The sequence below is a fragment of the Lonchura striata genome, chromosome Z, assembly GCF_050655825.1.
Source record: "Lonchura striata isolate lonStrDom1 chromosome Z, ASM5065582v1, whole genome shotgun sequence".
Lineage (NCBI taxonomy): Eukaryota > Metazoa > Chordata > Aves > Passeriformes > Estrildidae > Lonchura > Lonchura striata.
In genome coordinates, this window is record NC_140740.1 from 58,404,213 (window position 1) to 58,424,149 (window position 19,937).

A 19,937-nucleotide genomic window follows, 5' to 3' on the forward strand; every position below is an offset into this window, starting at 1 on the left:
TAGTCTGAGTTGGAAGAGATCCACAAGGATTATCTGCTCCAACAGTTTGCCCTGCACAGCACATCCCCGTGTGCCTTCCTTGGACACAAGAGCTGCTGGCAGGCTGGGGGGCAGGATGACCGCTCCTAAGCTGCTCTAGTGTGCACACGGGAGCCGCATGAGCAGGGAGGTAGATAACGCTATTACATTAAGGCTCCAGAGCAGCTCGGACACCATCTGGAGCTGCAGGGCAGCCGGTGTGTGTGCGGTGCGTGTGCAGTGTGCGCAGGCCGCGGCAAGGCCCCGAGGCGAAGCGGGCACTGCGGCCGGCCCCGCCCGCGCCTCGCGAGCTGCCCGCGCCCCCGGCGCGCGCCCGCCGCCAGGGGCGGGGCCGGAGGGCGGGGCGCCGCGCGGCCGCAGCTCGCGCGCCCCGCCCCCTCCCGCGGGCCCGCGCTGCCGTGACGCCGCGGAGGCCGCGCAGGCGCAGGAGCGCCCACGGCGCCTGCTGTATCCGGCCGGCGCCTTTATCTCCGCTCTCCGCCTCCTCCTCCCCGCCTTCCCGTCGCGGCCGCCAGAGCCGCCGCTGCCTCTGCCGTGCACGGCCTCCTTTGCTCTCCGCGGTGTGGCCGGCCGGCAACGCCTCCGATCTCCCCCGGGCGCCTCATGAGGCGATGGCAGCGGCCAACTTCGGCAAGATCCAGATAGGGATCTACGTGGAGATCAAGCGCAGCGATGGTGAGCGGGCCGCGGGGGCGGCGGCCGCCGACGCCCTCCCCCGCTCCCGGTCCCCGCATCCCGGCCGGGCGCGGCCGCGCGCGCGGGGCCCATTGTGTGCGCGGGGCCGGGGCGGGGCCGCGCCCGGCGGTTGTCAGGGAGCCCGGGCGGGGCCGGGGGGCCCGGCGGGACCCACGGTGGGGCGGGGGTGGGGTGGGGTTTCGGACGAGGGTCGGTGGGAGGGGAGCCCAGGAGCTTTTGGCAGGGAGGCAGGAGGGCCTTCGCGGCGGGGATGAGGTGATGGAGAGAGGGAGGAAGGGAGGGAAGGCCTTTCGTTTGAAAGAGGTAACTTCTTGTCTGCTCCGGTGCTCTGAAAAATGACACAGCGGTAATGCCCTGTCAAGAATGCCTTTGGACATTTTCATCACTTGGCAGAAAGCATGATGTTATTATTGCAGATGTTCTTTGTGATTAAAATGTAGGAAGAGTACTTGCTATTTATGCCCGTGAGTTGTAATTTCTCCATTGGGGATCCAGTGTTTCTCGTCTTGCCCAGCTTCTCCTGGTGGGAGGATGTGTGATGCTGTCTGAAAATACATGAGAATCAAGAAGGCGTGTGAGACAGGTTTAGGATGCTAACTCTTCATATTTGTCTCTGGAGATATTCAAAGCCCACCAGGATGTGTTCTTATGTAACCTGCTGTAGGTGACCCTGCTTTGGCAGAAGGGCTGGACTAGATGATCTGCGGAGGTCCCTTCCAAGTATCGGCAATTCAATGGTTTTGTCAGACAACTGACACGGGAAATTGATTGACTCAATGGCAGGTCACTCATGGCTTCAGCTCTTGGATTGGAGTGGGAATATGTGATCTTTTCTCAGCCTCTCTGAGATCTGTGAAACTTGCCAAACTGGGGTGGGGTTCTACTGGGATTTTCTGGAAAGGTTTTGTTGTTGTTGCTGTGTGGTTTTGATTTTTTTTCTCCCTGGGATCTAGAAGCTTCCTAAAGAGTAAGCAGATGTTTCTAAGGGAAGAGAGATGTGGACGTCCAAGGCTCTGAAGCTAGCAGGTTCTGTCATGAGGCAGGAAAAAAGCAGCCAACAAACCTTAAGCTGCTTGTCTTTCTTGTGTTCCATGCTGCAATTCAGCCCTACAATAAAATAATGGTTGCTGTTGGCTGGACACTGGATTACACCCAACCCCTGAATTTGTGCCAAATGCCCTTACGAAAAATCTGATTGGTCTAGCAATTATTTTCATAAGTCCTGTGTATCTCTGGGATTTCAGAAGGCCTCACAGTAGTATCTTTTAAAACTTCTTTCTGGTGTCTATGTGATCTCCTAAGAAACGTTACTGTTTGATTTGTATGCCTTTGGAAATTAGGCGTGAAAATGCTCTGTTGCTGTAGGATTCTACACACTTTTTAATATCAGAAGTGGTTTTGGTAACTCTCAAATATAACAATACTTATTTTCATTACTATTCATGGTTTATGTATTTTGCTGCATCACTGAAAAAGGTGATGCAGCACATTAAGTGTATTACTCACCAGTAATATGTACTAGGGAGATGTCTTCACAGCACTTGCTCAAACCGTAGGGTTTTGAGAATTTGTGTTAAATAGGTGCATGTGTGAGCAAGACTACACAGTACTGTACATAGGTACAGTGTCATAATTAAGTGGCAGGTCCTAGTTATTGTGACATGTCCTTGTTTTTCTTTGGGATTGGAAGAGATGCTGTATTCTGGCTCAGGCTAGTGCAGCTGACTGTCATTTTCTTCCCATTAAACTGTAGGAGAAACTGTCCTAGGTATGTGGAAAAGAGCATTTTGAGGGAGATATGGAAGGACAGCCAGCATTAGATTGCATTGCCTCATAGAAGGTAGTTTTCTAACCTCAGCTGCAGTTCCACAGCAGTGGAAATCAGTCTTATTGCTGATGACAAGGTGAGGGTCTTGCAGCTTGTCCCTCTGTTGACTGAATTGTTCCTACAGACTCTCTCTCATCCACTGTGTCTAATGATTTTTTCTTCTGATTATTTAATATGTTAATTGATGTTTTGATTAACTAAACACAGTGTAAAATTTTTGGATGTTCTATTTTCTGCACAATTAGTGTGTTCATATAGCTTATAGAGGGATCTGTGACCCCAACAGTATTAGTATGTAGCAAATATACATAGTCATAGTCACGATGACATGGAAGTCTTTACATGTGATCTTCTGGATCTACTCTTCCCAGAGCTGTATCCTAGGAAGAATCTGGGCTGTCTGTCATATCAGCTGCCCAGCTGCTGTTGGCTGAGAAGACACCATTAAAACGGTTTAGGAAACTCTTGGAGGGAGGAATGTGTTCATACTGGCTTTTCTGTTTATGCATTTTCTTGTCTGTAGTGACAAGAAAAACTAAATATTGTTTTGAGAAGTAGAGATAGTAATTCTTTAAGTTTTTCTTACTTATCTCTTTATTTGCTGAATCCACTTAGTGTGGATTCACTAGTAAATTTGCTGAATTTACCTAGTGAATAGCATCAGTGAAAAAGGGTGTGGGTTTTTTCATCTATCTGCCAGTAATCGTAAACATTTTTTTTCTGAATGCATAATTTTATTGATTCCAGATAACTGTTTTTCCTTACGTAGAAAGGAAAGCTAAAAGATTTTTTTTTTTTTTTGTGAAACGTGATTGTTACAAGTAAGACCAGAACATTCTGGAAAAAAATAAGTTGCTTATTCTGTCATTTTGACAAGTTCTAATTAGCCTGAAGTGAGAGATTTATTGTAGGACTGAATAGAAAATAAATGTTGTACAAAAGAAAGGCATTGTTAGAAGTCATGGCCAAAAACACATGAAAAACAGTTTGGATGAACCCCTGCATTTTCAAGAGCTAATGTTACAGAGCTGCTTGCTGGTTTTTTCTTAGTGGGTAAACATCCTTATTACTGTTACCTACAGCTGTAGATAGTATTTCTAGTTATAGCTGGAAAAACTAGTTATGTTCATGTATCATAAGAGGTACTAAGTGATCACCTAGTTCAGGTTCTTATAATAACTTCTGATACTGAAATATAATGCTTTGTTTAATTTATGTATATTGCTTAAAATATGACTAGTCTGTCTTGGAAATGGGAAAGAACTACTTCGTTTAGGTTGCAAATTGCTAAGAATGGACTGCATTTCCACATTTGAAAAAAGGTGCATTTTCACATGGAAACTTAGGGCAGTTAGTAGGAAACCAGAGGGTACCTGCCAAACTCACGATATTGACCCTGTCCAGAAGATGTCCCTTTTTGAGGTCTAAAGATAGGCATTTTTCTGTTGATGAATTTCCTTTACACTAATAATAATAGCCGTCTCCTTTATGTGTAAACTTAGCACCTGTATTTGCACTTCCTGTGCATTATCCAATTAATGATTACAAAGACCTGTATAAGTATTTGTGAAAAGAATTTTTCACTTTTTTTTCTCCATAAATGCAGTCTTTTGCCGACACCAGATAAATCACTTCTGCTCTGCATCCCTTTCATAGGTTTATTTTTTTTCTTTTTCCGTCCATTTCTCCCTCAGACTGTTCCTGTTTTCTTTCTTGTCTTTGCATACCTGAAATACTATGTAGAAAGACAGAGAAATTAAGTACATATTTGCTCATTTTGAAAGTGGGATGGAAGAGAGGGAGAGGCAAATACAATTCTGACTTCACTGTGTCAGAAATAACATACAGGCATGAGGAGAAGGGACACTCTTGTAATTAGGAGACTGACTTAAGATTTGACTGAACTTTAGGAAAGGAAAAATGCTTAATTTTTAAGGATTAACAATCAAATGGTGTAAAAAGGAAAGATCATTACTTTATGCCCATGTTTTTCATAATACAAGAATAGGAGAGCTGTCAGTGTTTGAAGAGAAAGACTTGAAATTGTTAAAAGAAGAAAGGACGAGGACAGTTATCACATGAAGATTGCTACCAGAGGAGACTGAATCTCGAAGCATAACAGAATTTTAAGAAGGATGGTAGGAATAGCTAGTTTTAGAATAAAATTTTTTAAAAATACACCAGCACCTGTAGATTGTTTCTATTTTTCCTGAGTCTGTAGTTTAAATAACCTCTTACTGATGTGAGGTAGGAAGAAATCTTGCCTGTGGCTGTGATGTTTTTAATTGCCTACTTAAGAATTTTCTTCATTTGTGTCGGTAACAGCTGGAACTAGTTATAGTAGGGGATAATCCATTCTGTCAAAAAACCAACTGCTCTTTAGTCTTCTAAAACATCTTGGTAACTGTTTTCACCTTGAGACACAAATGGGACTACATTCTAGCAACAGTCAGGGCTATACTTTGTTTCTTTGAAACTCAGCTTCTGTGAAATTGGTGTTTCTCAGAGTTGAGAGCTCGGCAGCATCCTCTGTCTTCTGGGCAGTCTTGTATCTTCATGTACTACTCCCAGTAGCGAGAATGATTTTATAGCAGGAGAAGAGGTTTAATGATGCTATAAAATTTCTGTTCAGGTTTGGGTAGTCACCCTATTTTACAAGCTCTTGAGGATAGATTTAAATGGTAATGTGCTTTTACTCTTTCCTTTGGTGACATACATCTATTTGTTCCCTATGATTAAGGTTATTGTTACCACATTTAAATCATTTGACTGAATTACCTAATCCCTATGTAAGCTGTACAGACACAATGTGTTTTTGTGGTTCCATAATAGCCAGAATACACCCATGGTTTCAAGTCTGCTGTTACTGGTTCAGCTAATGAATCCAACATTTTGGCTTATCCAGTGTAGGTTCTCATTGTTACATTCAAAGTTTCTTGGGATTTTTTCCCTTGGAAAAATTGACTAGGAGGATATGTTAAATTTACTATTTCCTTTTTGTAGTCACTTTTTTATGCGTTCAGCTTTCATTAAGCTGTTAATTTTCACTGTAACTCACAGATTCTCAGATATTTATGTAGGCCTTCTGTATTTTGTGGAAATAGCTCTTTTGCAAGATGAATAACAAGAGCTGAGTCCTATTCTTCAGAGAATCTTCTCATCTTTGTTCCATAAATGTGTTCAATACACATTATTTACTGGCACTAATGTCTTTAGAGCTGTATGTGGGAGCTAGTATTGCATGTTTTTCCTCCAGTAATCATGTTATGGGGGAATCTGTTCTTTTTTTAATAGATGAAGTTATTGTTCAGTGCACCCATGCTCTCTGATGGCCTGTTGCCTGGGCATAGTGTTGCTTGTCTTTTCTTCTTATGGCTTTATCAGTGGAAGACTTCAATGTGCTGCTATGGCACTAAGCATCACTTTTCCTCTTGTTAAGGTGGGACAAGACAATAAATCATAGGGAAAAAATCATGCTTGACTGGAGAGTAATGTTACTGCAAAAGTATCTCTTTCTGTTTACTATAGTAAACAGATTAGCCTTTTGAGTTTTTTTCATACATCCACTTACTGTGGAACAAGACAGAGAAAAGAGTGTGAAGTGTTTACCATGTGAGCTTTTTTCTTGGAGCACAAAATCTGTAGCATATTTATTGTGTAGTGTGCTTCTATGATTTTTTTTTTTTTTTTTATTAATAGGTAACAGAATGGAGTAAATTAACTTCATTGCTCTGTTACTGTTTAGGTTCTTTGTTTATAAACATTTACTGCTTATATCATAAAGTGGGATTTTTTTCCCCAACTTTTCTTCCTGTCCTATAGTTTGTTGGGTTATCTTGTCTTCCTCATGACACTGTATGACAGGATTTGGGATCAGGAGGAGAATGCAATGGTCAGCCTATGGTGACCACTAAAGTCCATTCCCTATAATTATTTGCATTGTGTATATTCCATAGAGGAAAATAATTCAGTTACTTTTGATACATTAAAGGTTTATTTTAACTTCAGAATTAAGTTAAATTTCTAATGTGGTACAAGAAGTAAGATACAGAAGTTCGCAGTAAGGACTACGAAGCAGTCTTTACATTGTCCAGTAGTGAGAATGTATACAGGATACATATGTGGTCAGGCATGATGGTATTTGTGATTTAAAATTGCGACTTTTTAATAAGACATTGGATTTTAATAGTAGATTTCTCATTTATGCCTCTGTAACATAGGTAAAACTGTTTAGAGGTGTATGTGTTTTCCGTATGTATTCCCAGATGTAGGATAGAAGATTTTTGTGTAGCTGCAATACATTCTCTGTTAAATCTCTTAATCTATTTCCAAAACACAAAAAAGCTTTCAGATATAGGAATGGTTCTTTTTCATTGCTTGAAATTTTGTGTGTGTTTTCCAGATTTATGACTCATATATTTTCAGAAGTCTTTTTATGTTTATGAAGATCCTTCTAACAACCTTTTAAAACATTTGCTTGTAATTGTACATTCCAAACCTTTAGGTTTTACTATGACTTGGTATTTGGGGTTTTATTTAAATCTCTCTCTCTATACTGGACTGAATATAGACATAAAACCGGATATTCCTAGCTGTAGTATTTGGAGCAATTTTTCTTGTGTTTAGGCAGATGTTTCCCTACTTATCTAAGACTGTTAAATACTTTCAATACTTAAGTTAGCTGCAGTTACTTTTGACTATTAGGATGTTTAACTTTAGACTGCTTTTCTCTGCCTGCTTTGCTGGGGTTAGCTTTTAGTTAGATGTCTTGTAGGGAAATGAAGAAGGGACAGCAGGGAACTAAAACTATGATTTATATATGTGGTTTAGACAGAGATTGTCTGAAACTGGTATATCCTCAAACCCATTCATATTGTGCTGTTTTATGTGCTGTTTTATTTTCCTGCTCTAGTTCCTTTCCTAAAAACATTTGCAGTTTTGTATTGCTTGTGGGTACAATTTTTTAAAAATTTTCATTTCAAGAATTTGAACAGTTTGTATTTTGTTGTGTCCCAAATACATGTATAGATGGGTGATTGTCATGCTTTTCCTACACCTTTGACTACTTTAAAGAGATCCTTTGAATTCTATATTAAGAGTTTAGCCATGAGACAGTGTTGTCTGTGTCTGATAACTTGGAAACATGCTTTGTTCATATCCCCAAAAGGAATAATGATAAGGTCAATTTTGACCTTAGAACATTCACATACTATTGATTTGATAGAAGTCAGTGAATTAATCTACCATTGTTAAATGCTTTCCTGACATGGAGCCCCCCGTGAAGGCAGAACAGGGGGCTTGATGTTGGTCTCTTGTGCCAGGATTCTCTGTGCCTGGTAATTGCTCCAGGAAAATGGTGCAACAGTGGGCAGTAGTTCTCAGGGAGAGGGTTACAAAGATGGCATTGCCATTTCCTCATTAAAAAGTGTTCTGCAAAGCTAATTTTGCTGCATTTGAATTTAGTCATTGCTAAATATATAAAACTAGGTTTTACATTTGTTAGACAAAAGGCAGTTAAGGTGTATGTAAAAATGCATTAGATTTACCTTTCCTTGATAAGAGTATTAATTTATCAGACTATGCTTGTGTGCTTTTTTTAATGTGTGTAGTGAACCATTTAGATGAACAGCACATGTTTAGAAGACTTCTGATAATTCTACTATTACTGTGTAATTCAGTTGTTTCTTGTTGCTAGGACCCCAAGTTAATTTTAGAATTGCTTAAAAAGAGTAGGTAATGGCTCTTAAAGACAATCCTGCAAAACTGTGTCTAACCAAAACTTTTAATGATGGTTTTCAAAAACGTGAGTTATCAATTAAATTTAAGTAAGCTGCTTGATAAATATTTTCCTTTTTGTGGGAACCCCAGGCTTGCTCTGGGGTCCCATGTGGTGGTGAAATTTCTTCTCCAACCCGTGCTTCCAAAAAAAAACTGCACAGGCTCTTGCTGTTCGGTCTCAAGGCAGTTTATTGTTGGTTATCTAAAAGATTGTCTTCTCGGGCTGCGGCTGTTTGATCAGCGGCCTGGGCAGAGGCACACACACACCCTGACATCTCTCTGTCTGCTGTCTTCTTCTTCTCTCCCTCCGCCCAGGGCTGCTGCTATCTTTTATAAGATATATTACGTGTTACATGTTTATAGTTTTCCCCCAATACCTACTACCTATATTACAAAGTGCTTTTCTACTCTAAACCAATCTGTGAGTGCCAACATCACCAAGATCATGGAGGCAAGGAAGAAGGAGGAAGAACAGGATCAGCCCTGTTTTCTCCATCTTAGAACTTCTGACCCCCATGTACAAAGTAAAAACCCCCCTGTACAAGTGCTAAAACGCCCCTGTACAATACTAAAAAATTTTCCCCTCTGTTTTGTAACTACTTTTACTATACTATCTAACCTTTTGTGACTGCTTGTTCCACCTCCAATGTTGGTAACTCATTCCATGGCTCAAACTCAAAATCACAGCTGTTTCCAGCTGCCTGTCAGGGTCTAAAATGCTTCTGACCAAGGGCTGGAACCTCTAAAAATGTCTGAGAGACATTTTGAGTTCCAACACCTTTTGCCCCTTTTTTTTTTTTTTTTTTTTAAGATTGCATCTTGGTTAGAAACACTGGATCTGATACTGTATTTTGACTCTTGAAAGATGGATGAGGGATTTTGTTGCTTTAAAGGCTTGGCTATGGTAGTAGATTTTTTTATTTTGCTTCATTCAAATAAACATACTTTCAGAGTAGCTTAGTTTTTAGTTAGTGGCAGGTATTGTTCCATCAGGCATAAGCTGCTTTGGGGTTTCCCAGGCTTCTAAAGGGGACAATCTGCTGCATTTTCTGCAACTGATGTAACACCAGTGCCATGTAAAACTAACTGGACAATCTCAGTCAGTAGCAAAGTGACTTGTAGATCACAAAATGTCTTTTACTTTGTTTTCATTTTTAGGAGTATATGGTAATTCTGTTAATCTACTGAAATGTTATTTACTTTCAAGTTACCAGAAATCTCACTGTTGCTGTGACAAGTTTTCTAACTTTGATGTTCTCTTGGGTCTTATCAGGCACTTAGAGATATCCCAGATATCAGAAATGTATTTTTAGTCTTTTCTGTTAATTACAGAATTGTGTATTTAGGAATTGCCTTCAGTGGACAAATACACTGGATGTGTGGGTGGAGGGAGATGAACAGTGGACTTTGTCTAAAACTTTATCTTTGAAGCATGGTGTGCTGCCCTCTTGTGCCCTTGCAAAGTTTGGCTCTAGAAACTTAGTTGCACAGGTCTGCACATTTTGCAGTCACTAAAATGTATTACTTCTGTTCTATGGCTAAACTATATATGGAGTTTGAGGAGTATTTCCAGATGATCTGTAGTTGTTTGCACAACTGATCTGTAGAAGTGTTTCACTCATAGAGGTGTAGGATTACATAGTGATGTGCTAATGAGGATCTCTGGCTGTAGGAAGAGGGCAATGGAAGTAAATTCAGCTTGAAAGCACATGAACACTTAGGTTTTTAAATACTCAAAAATTCTAATTCCACTTTGGGTTATGTTTTCTTGTAAATCTGTATTTTTATTATTTGTACTTCAATGTAAATTTTGGCATCTTAGTGCAATAGGATTTCAGGTGGTGATGAATAATGTCAATATTTTAATCACAACCAGATGATTTTTAAGTTATGATAAGCTTTCATCAAACACAGAAGAATTAAAATACTACTTAAAGTTTTCTTGTTGGTTTGAATTTTTAGTACCTTGTTAAGCTAAAATACAAGCTTTAAACTTGCATGAGAATGAAGTCTTCTCACTTTTGAACTGGAGCAACAGTTGGCAGCTCTGTAATGAATTAAGTAATGGTGCATGTTCTTACTAAATATAATTTCATGAAGTAAAGGGAAAAAAACTTCAACAAACAACAAACTTTGATGGGATGGGTCATGAAAAGCAGAGGGTATAATTTTGAAAATATCTCTAGAAGATGCTGTTAAAAAATTTCTGTGTGATGTAGGAAGCTGTTGTTTATGGCAGGTATGGTTAGCTTCAGAGAAAGTAGAGAAAACCCTCAAAAGAAGGTCTTGGTCATTTATTCAAACAACAAACAAAATTAATAAGGAAGAAAGAAAGGGAGAAGACTGGCCAAATCATGTCAATCTTTTGCAAATGATATTCACCAAACTATTTTAATGGACCACAATCTTAAATTCTGTTACTAAGCAAATTTTAACAACCACTTAACCCAAATGCTGTTGGAAAGACTGTCTAGGTTTAATACCAGCCAGCAACTAAGTACCACTGTCCTGTTTCCTCAGTCCGTATACCTCCACCCCTGGTAGGATGGGGAGGAGAATTAGGAAAAAAAAAAAAAAGTTAAAACTGTAGGTTGAAAAAAGAGCAGTTTAATGATTGAATAGTAAGAGTAATAGTGGTAGTGGTAAAATTAGTAACATAATTGTAATGAAAAGGGAAAACAATAGGAGAGAGAGAAACAAAATGCCAAAAAAGGCAAGTGATACACGGAACAAGGTCTCACCATCTGCTGACCAGTATGCAGACAGTCCGCAGTGAATTGGACCCTCCCAGCCAACTCGCCCAGTTTATACACTGGTCTAGGTATGGAGTAACAGGATCATAGAATGATTTGGGTTGAAAAGGACCTAAAAAATTATCCACTACCAAGATCTCATCACTCTTGCTATTGGTCTTTCACTAGACCTGGTTGATCAGAGCCCTATCCAGTCTGACCTTGAAAGCTTCCAGGGATGGGGCATTCACAGCTTCTTTCAACAATCATTTCCAGTGCCTCACCACCCTCACAACAAAGAATGTTTTCTGAATATCCAGTCTAAACCAACTCTATGAGTCAAAGGCTCTCTATGAGTCGAAGGCTGTTACCTTAGTCCTATGCCTACATGGTATTGTAAAAATACAGAGTATCCCTTTAGCTAGTTCAGGTCAACTCTCCTGGTTATGCTTCCTCCCAGGCTCTTGTACACCTGCTCACTGGCAGAGCATGGGACACTAATGTGTCCTTGATTTGGGGTAAACACTAACTAGCAACAACCAAAGCATGAGTGCGTTATCAACGTTATTCTCTTACTGTGTCAAAAACAAAGCAGTATACTGTCTGCTAGGAAGAAAAATAACTATCCAAGTCAGTGCCGTACCAAGAAATACCTGAGCTGAATCTAAGTTTGCTTGCATGTCAGAAATGTAATGAAATTTATACTGAACACAGAGGGCCTGGATCTGCAAAAATATATGAAGAAGTATTCTGAGAGCAACTTTGAGAAGCAGTTTTAGAAGTTTACAGAAGCTACTTGCATAATTGTTCTAAAGGTCTCCCAAGAAAAGTAAATGCACACAAAAATATGTTAGATTATATTCAGTTTTACAAAACTATTAAAAACCGCACAAATGTATAAGATACTGAACTATTCCTGCAAAGTGTTTACAAGTTATGAACTCATGGAACAAGTAGAAATGTTGTTAGCAGGAATTGAATGGAAACCTTCACTTATGCAGTATCAGTACAAAAAGAATTTGCTAGAGGACAGCAAATATGCTTCTGTTATACATTGGTATCTTGTTCTTGTTTGAATAAAGTTGCATTTATACTTTATCTTCCTTAAATTTGAGAACTGGAGTGGGTTAGTATGGACTATGGGAGGGATGAGCAGGTGCTGGAAAACTTTGCAGGAATTTTGGAAATCGGTAGATTATTATTGTGTCATTTTGGGGTTTTTTTACACTTTAAAAGGGATATTGCTGTGTGAATATGTGACCAATATGAATGGTGAATGAAAACCTTTTCCTTCTCTCCTTTTAAGACTTACTGAAATTGGAGAAAGCTGGGGGTTTTTTTTAAGCTTCTGAAGTATTGTTACTTTTGGGGGTATTCTTCAGTCTCCTTACTATTTACAGTACTTGCAGTAAGCTCACCACTTCTATGTGAGGTACACTAGTGAATCAGATGTGTGGTTTGTCTAGCCAAGCAACTAAGGGCCATTTAGGGAAGCATAGCAGCTTTGTCTCTTTCCAAAGTCTTTGTCTTGCCCCACTATCCAGAATTGTATCTAGGATGTTAGAAGTACAGCTTTCACTAGTCCTAGCAATTTATAAACCAGTTGTCTGTGGATTTATTGAACATCTTTTTGACCAGATTTATACTGCCTGACTCTTGCAGACACAATATTGAGAAGTTTCCTTGTTTCTGCATACAAAAATACACTTTCATCTCTCTGTAACCTATGCCTTAAGAGACCACTCCCAGATTTAGTGTTGCAGCATTTGGTCAATAATAGTTTTCACTCATTTTGTTCTGTATGATTGTAAAGCTCAATCAAGTCCATCCTCAGTGTTCTCCTTAAAAGTGAGCAGTATTTACCTGCTTAATATCCTCATTCTCTTTGTTTTCTTAGTTGGCCTTCCCTTAAACTCCTCTAATTCCACTACATATTTTTGTGGTGTGCCATAGGACTTGAGATGTGGGTGTACCAAAGTCCTACTTGTATTTTGAAAAGGATACTTGCTTTTAAGTTTCAACAGCCTTATTTGTCATTGCAGGTGCATGTTTAGGCAATGATGTTTTGAGAGAGCTGTGTCAACTAAAGGATCTCTAGAGCTGTAACTTCTAGTTCCAGATCCAGCACTATAAATCTGTAATTAAGATTTGTTTTCTCTGGATGTCTTCTCTTCCCTTTAGCATTTGTCTTGGATTGGAAGACAGGTGTCTGTTAAGGAAAGCAGGAATAGAAAATATGACCCCCTTCCCTCCGAATTATTATAACTTTGAAATTAAGGGGCTTTCAGGCAAAGAGATGAGAAAAGGAATAACAGTTCTCTACTAGTGTGTGTATGTATAACAAGGCAAAGAAACACCACCAACGGCAGCAGCAAACGCAGTGAGTCTCTTCCCGCTCTTTAAGCACGTCCCCTTCGGTGCAGTGCCGGTCCCAGCGAGCAGGAGCACCGCTGGCTCACGGCTGGTAGGGCTGCCATGACTGCCCCGCGGCTGCGCGAGGCGCTGAGCCGCGGCTCCAGCCGGCTCCCTCACGCGGGAATGGCGGATGCAGCCAGCGAAGGGATTACAAGGGGCTTCCCTTACCAACCTCCAGTGGCAACCTATCCTGCTGCCCATCCAGATAGCTAAAGGATCTGCAGCAGAACGTCAGAGCTGGGATTGGGACGCTGGGCAGGGCTCAACCTGGGCAGCAAACAGGAGGCAGCAGAAACTGCAGTTGTAGCTGGAACCACAGGGCATCCCAGCAGACAAGGGGTATGTGGCTAGAATATAGTGAAAAGCCAGGAGCAGTAGCTGGGGGACTGGACAGAGGCAGCCTGACTCCCAAACAGGGCAGGGAGAGGCTCCCTGGAAGGGGAAGGGGGCTTGGGGATCCCAGGATTTCCCCTGAGGTATCCCAGCAGATGGTGAAGGATCCTTTTTTTACACTGAGGCAAGGTGCCAATCCAATAACATCCCAGCTCAGTGGCTGCTCTAACGTGCAAAGGCTCACCTGCAGCACAAGAAGCAGGGCAGGGCTGGTCTCCAGCAGTGGCAACGAGTTCCTGCACCAATCAGTAAGCTTGACAGTCCCCCTCCAAGGCCAAGAGATCAAGACACCGAGGAGCTGTGCCTCATCCCTTTTCCCCCAGAATGGGAGAAAATTCCCTAAGAGGAAGAAATCCTAAACCCTAAAATATTGAAATTCCTCTGCCACTTTTTCTGCACGTCCATATATTTGGGATGACTCTTTTGGAGTTATCTAACTGTACAAAGAAGTTGTCTTGTCAAAGGATCACATGGCAAATTCAGTGTAATGTAGTGTTATTAAACACCAGGCTCGAGATGTTCTGTAAGTTTGTAGCTAATGGTGTGAAAGGCCTGTATAATAAAAGAAACCATGCTTCTCTTTCTGAATGCCCTACTACATTACTTGTTTGCATGCAATCTCATTGTACAGAGGATTAAAATATTTCACAATTTGCACTGTTTTGGCTGTGAGTTTATCTTGTACCTCATTTTAATCTAGTGTCCTGGTACTGTGATAATTCTCAATACACATGTGCTAGTTTACTTCCAGGCTCTCATCTAGAGTGAACCAGATGACCTGCCTCCTACAGAAAACCTGAACTCCTGTGTCTGATTCTTGAAGAGAGGCCTGAATTGTATCATTTTCTCTGTCACTTCTTGGACAGTGCTTTATTTTAGTAAGCATCATACTTTCATACTCTTGTGCTTGTGCACAGACATGCAGCACATGCGCTTATTCATGCTCTTAAAGGCATCGTAGGAGATTGCAATGTAGTTTTCTCATTTTTGTGTAGGTCAAGGTGAATTAAGAGGTCTTGAATACTCTATGTATATCCATATAGATACCATTTGGGATCATGGGTGCATCTGTAACAAGGATTCTGTTCACATAGTAAATGGACTTTGGACGTATATCTTCTAAGCATTCTTACATCCTTTTACTGTGCTTTACTTGACACAAAATTCCTTTTGGATGAAATGTAACTGGAGGATACATGCAAGATAGGTGCATGATGCACTCTGGCAAACAGTATTCAGACTGTGATCCTATACCAGTCCCCTGCAAAACACATGGTATTGTTACCATGTAGAAATTGATCCAGCCAAATTAAAAATAGTTTTTATTTAGCGATCAAATTCTATCTGAGCCAGCCACAAAGACAAGGACAGTGCCGAGCCTGGGATCGGCACTGGGTGAGACACAGGTCCGACCACTACAGCAGAGGTCCCCTATGTTTCACACTGACCTCCTGCTCAAGCAGTTTTTATACAGTCAGTTTTGTTTGAGGCAGGGTTTTTGGCAATCGGGCTTTTCTTTCCATTCAAAGTTCCACATATTCATAGTCTCTTTTCTCTGTGCTGAGTTGATCAAAACGGTATCTGAAGAGTGGTGTACACCCCTGATTGAGTTATAGGAACTTGGCACTGAGATGTATCTCTTTGGTGGTTCCAGGTGCGTAGTTGTTGAGGCGATCATCACCTGGTAGTTCCTAGGATCACCTTGGGAAATGACCTATCTCCCAGGTACATGTATTAGCTTGTAAGTGAAGTCCTCCTCCCTCTTGTCAGTGGTGGTTTCAACATATGTGAGGCAACCCGTGGTTCAGACTCACATGCTTTATGACAGTATTTCTTAGCAATATGGAACATTACATATATATCAGTCTGTAGGCCCAAATTATCCATGTTACACATAACAGTTTGAACGGGTGATCCCAAGCACCACCCACTTTGCTCTGCAGACCTCTGTGTCTGTTGCAACAGTGAGCTACTTGCAACCACAGGCGCAGCTGAGTGACCTGAACTGAGCACTAAAGTGCTGTACATCCGAGCAATATGCCATGAAAGATGCTGGTTCAGGGCAGCTTTGAACACGAACCAACACCATACCAGTTGTCTTAGGTTTTCTGTCCACAGTGTGGTCTGAAAGAAAGGCACAGAAGGAATTTTCAGGACATTTTCTCTTACATTCTAGTACTGCCTGATGCTTGAGAATGTAGATGTTGGTCATGGGTTATGCCATGCTTCAGTTAAGACCATGACACAGTCTACCTTGACAGCAAATGCTTGATCCTTATCTGAGTTCCTTCAACTCTCCACAAAGAGAATGACTTCTGTGGTACCCCAACAACGAAATCAGCATGCGTATATTGGTCATAATGTAACACTGTGGGGTAGTCCCAGTGCCCTTTTTATGTAGGGGCAGAGATTAAGTTGGATTTTAATTCAAAGATGGAACATACAGGCAGAAGTGAGAAACTTGATTTGGGTAATATTACTTCGTGTTCTCAAAATCCCTGTCTGTTACATTGTAGATGTTTACAGAGATAATAAGATATGGTTGTAACATATGTCTTGTATGAAAGACTTGAGTATTCCTGTGATAATTTAGATAATACAACAAAATGACTTGGTTGCAGCTAGGGATGATTCACAAAAATAATTTCTTTAATTAAAATTTATTTAATTAAATTGTATGTTATTTTTAGTATTTAAGAGCTTGCTTTAGAAATATTGTAGGGACTGTGCATGTTTAATGTCCATTTGATGTTGTGATAACACTAACTAAGGTAACAGACAAGATAAGAGAGAAGGCTGGCAAAGCTGAAATGAATTTGTATGATTAAGTAAATCAAAAGTGGTGTAACAGTAGTAGATAGAAATAAAATAAAATATGACATCCACTGGTTTGTGGATAAATGAAACTTTGAAACAAAATAAAATCAAATACATTTGGCGTTGTAGAGAAAGTATCATCAATCGGTAGTAACTGCTAATTTTTCCTTGAGGGATGAGCAGCAGGACTGTCTGTGTAGTGCAGGGAGGGCTATGACAAGCAATGATTTGTGTGAATAGGGATGTCCCCATAGTTGACACTGATGGAGACACCAAGCCAGGAATTCTCTTTTTCCTTGGGATTCTTTCCTTAAAGTTTGCTACAGGCATTACATGGTGACTTTTTTTGCCTCCTTGAGCTCTGTGAGAGCAGGAAAGCTCTTCCACCAGAGTTGCCAGGGCTGGAACTTGTAGCACAGAAGATTCTGGACTACAGTAATTCTGTCTGGTATGTGGTGCTTCTGTATTTGTGGTCTGATGCTTCTCTTAAGCATTTTTTTTTTTTTTAATACATATTTAACTTGGAGTTTATATTACTTAAAAGAAAATAAAGAAAATGGTGCTTTTCACAATTTAAATTTTTGACTATCAGTTGACAGAGGGTGAAGGTCAGTCATGTCCAGGTATCTCTAGATGAGGTAACGTTCACATTAGTCACTCATGAACATGAATAGGAAAATCATGGCAATTTCACAAATGTGTATTATAATCTTTTAAGGCATGAGTATCTTCTGTTGCAGTGGTCATCCTCAGCTAGACTGTAGTAGATGTGAAATTGTAGTATATTTTTACATTTACCTAGTCTGTTCATGCACTTAAGAAAGCTAGGTGTTTTGCAGCTGGTCTACTGCCAGAGCTAATATAACGCATCAGTGCTTCTGAAGATGTGGCAAGTAAAAGGGATATAAGGCGAGCAAGCCCTGAGTCAAGGTGGCGTCTGTTAACATTGCTACAGCTTGGTCCTGCTAAAAATAGTTTCCTGTTTTGGGTCTGCCAAAACTTAAACTGTATGTTGGTCATAATGTAACACTGCAGAGTACAGACCTCCTGTTTTTTGGGGGATGAGAGGATTATAGTGGAAATTATGAACCTCTCTTCTTCATAGTCTCATCCAGAGCCTGAGTGTAAATTTTTAATTAATACAGCACAAAGCTATTTCTAAGGTTTCATAAAGCTTGTGCATGAGATGTGTGAATACATTTTTTGGGATAGACACTCTTCAGTTATGTGGGTGAGTGAGGAAGAGTGTGGTCCAGCTCTATTTCTTGGGAAAATACAGAGGATTTTGTCACATGTCAGCCACTGATGTATTCCAAACTGTAATTTAGACACCAACCCACATTTCAGACTGATAACGTACGTTTTTGAAAAGTAGTAGGAAGATGAAAGGGCTGTAGGTTTATTACTCTGATTGATCTCTGCTTCAAAATTATGGTGGTTTGGAGAAGCTTGGCAGGTAGAAAATGTTCTCTTTGCTTAGAGGTAAGGATCTAAGTATACTTGGTATTTACAATGAGTTGGCACTGCTACCTAGGCTAAGGGTTAATTTAAATGTTTGATTTAGCCCTGGTTATTTGCTTTCACTACTCTTTCTGAACCTTTATGTGCTAGCTGCCATAAGAACTTTCACAATAGAGGATATTTATATTGTATGTCTATAGATCAGTATGCTTGCTTCCTTCTGTTTGTCAAATGTTTATCAGATGGCTAGGAAGAAAGGGAATAGGGAATTGATGTTTTTCACTTGATTGGAGTGAGACTATTGTAATGTCTGTGTATTTAAGGTAATTGTAAAGTGTTGGCAACACATTTTTCTGTTGTACTGCTGTACTGGCAGCAGTATTTTCATGTCACTAGAGATTAGCGAGATGTCACATGCTGTATGACAGAACATACCTACCCAAATAATTGTGTTTTCAAATAACTTCTCCATTAGTTTTGAGACTCGTAGAATCATAGAGTATGCTGAGTTAGAAGGGACCTGTTAGGATTATCTAGTCCCAACTCCTGGCCCTGAACAGGACAAGTCATAGCAGGTGCCTGAGAATATAGTCCAAACACATCTTAAACCCAGACAGGCTTGTTGCTGTGACAGGGAGCCCTACAAAAATGTTCCATTACAAAAATGGAACAACTTCTCAGAAAAAGAAAGTTGCTTGTGATCTGAATTCTAATCATGTGAGGAGAGGCACTAGGAATTAAGGAAATGCCAAGTGAAGAGTTGTTGTATCAGCTCTAATTCTCTTGCTTTTAAGGTGCATCTTCTTGAATTGTTGCTTCTTCAGCTTATAATGCTGGTTCCTGTTTACATGGACATGCTTACATGTCAAATTTTGATACCAGCTCTTGAAAGTGCATTAGAAATTAGGGTTGTTGCATTAGAACACTCTCTGCTGATTGGCTCCTATGCTTTAGCATTTGTGGCTTGGTCTTGCTTTATATGCTAGACGAGGTTTATGCCAGCCTAATTGGTTGCTGGCATTCCTGAATTTCCCAGCTGCTGTATTCAGCTGTGTACTAGAAAAATATAATTGAATACTGTTTCCAGAGAGCAAGAGGCAATTGTAAAAATGTAAATGCTTTATCTGGCCCTTCAATAACATGAAAACTTTTAGTAGCACAAAGAATTTTTAGGAGTAAATTGTATGAGTACATTGCCAGTTTAAATACTGTGGTGAACATTTTCTCAGTTTAAGCTCAGAGTATTTGGAAGATGGACATAACTTTTATTTTTGTTACTATGTGGGTTTTTGTGGGTTTTTTTTCAGCCCTGACTTTCTTGGCCAGGGAAGGGATGAAATCTGGCACAGAGATGGAAGATTAATTGTGATTCTTTTGTTACGGCATGCTGGCTTACTGTGTTTGTTAGAGTGTGGGGTATTTTCTGTTCATTCATCAGCCTGCTTTGATCTCACTCATTATGACAAAGATGAAACCTTTTTTAAATATTACTTATTTATTACTTTTTAAAATATTACTCTGTCAGAAGTAACAGCACAGAAACACATAGTAGGCTCTGTGAAGATTTGCAGCTGAATTGTCAGTGACAGTGTCACAGGTTTCAGCTGCCAATAGTGTCTTTCTTCAAAATTCTAAAAATTTGGTAACATACTAATTATTATTGGAATATTGTATTGAATATGTTTTACTAAACAGATATTTTATAAAGTACATTGTATTCTGTTGCAGACAGGTAAAGGATGTTATAAAAGAAAGGTCTTATAAAATATGGATTAGGC

General features: G+C 40.1%; 1 protein-coding gene across 5 annotated transcripts in view; it reads left to right on the plus strand.

Annotated features, from left to right (window-relative positions):
• Positions 1-454: 454 nt before the first annotated feature.
• The window catches only part of KIF2A (kinesin family member 2A), a 54,542-nt gene continuing 35,059 nt past the window's right edge, over positions 455-19,937 (plus strand). For 4 of the 5 annotated variants that reach the window (XM_021534356.3, XM_021534361.3, XM_021534359.3 and 1 more), the window contains exon 1: positions 455-714. In XM_021534356.3, the coding sequence (XP_021390031.1) occupies positions 651-714 (64 nt within the window). In that variant the 5' untranslated portion in view covers positions 455-650. Of the gene's footprint in view, positions 715-937; positions 991-19,937 lie in introns of those variants that run through there. The other variant, XM_085566975.1, reaches the window with a different exon arrangement.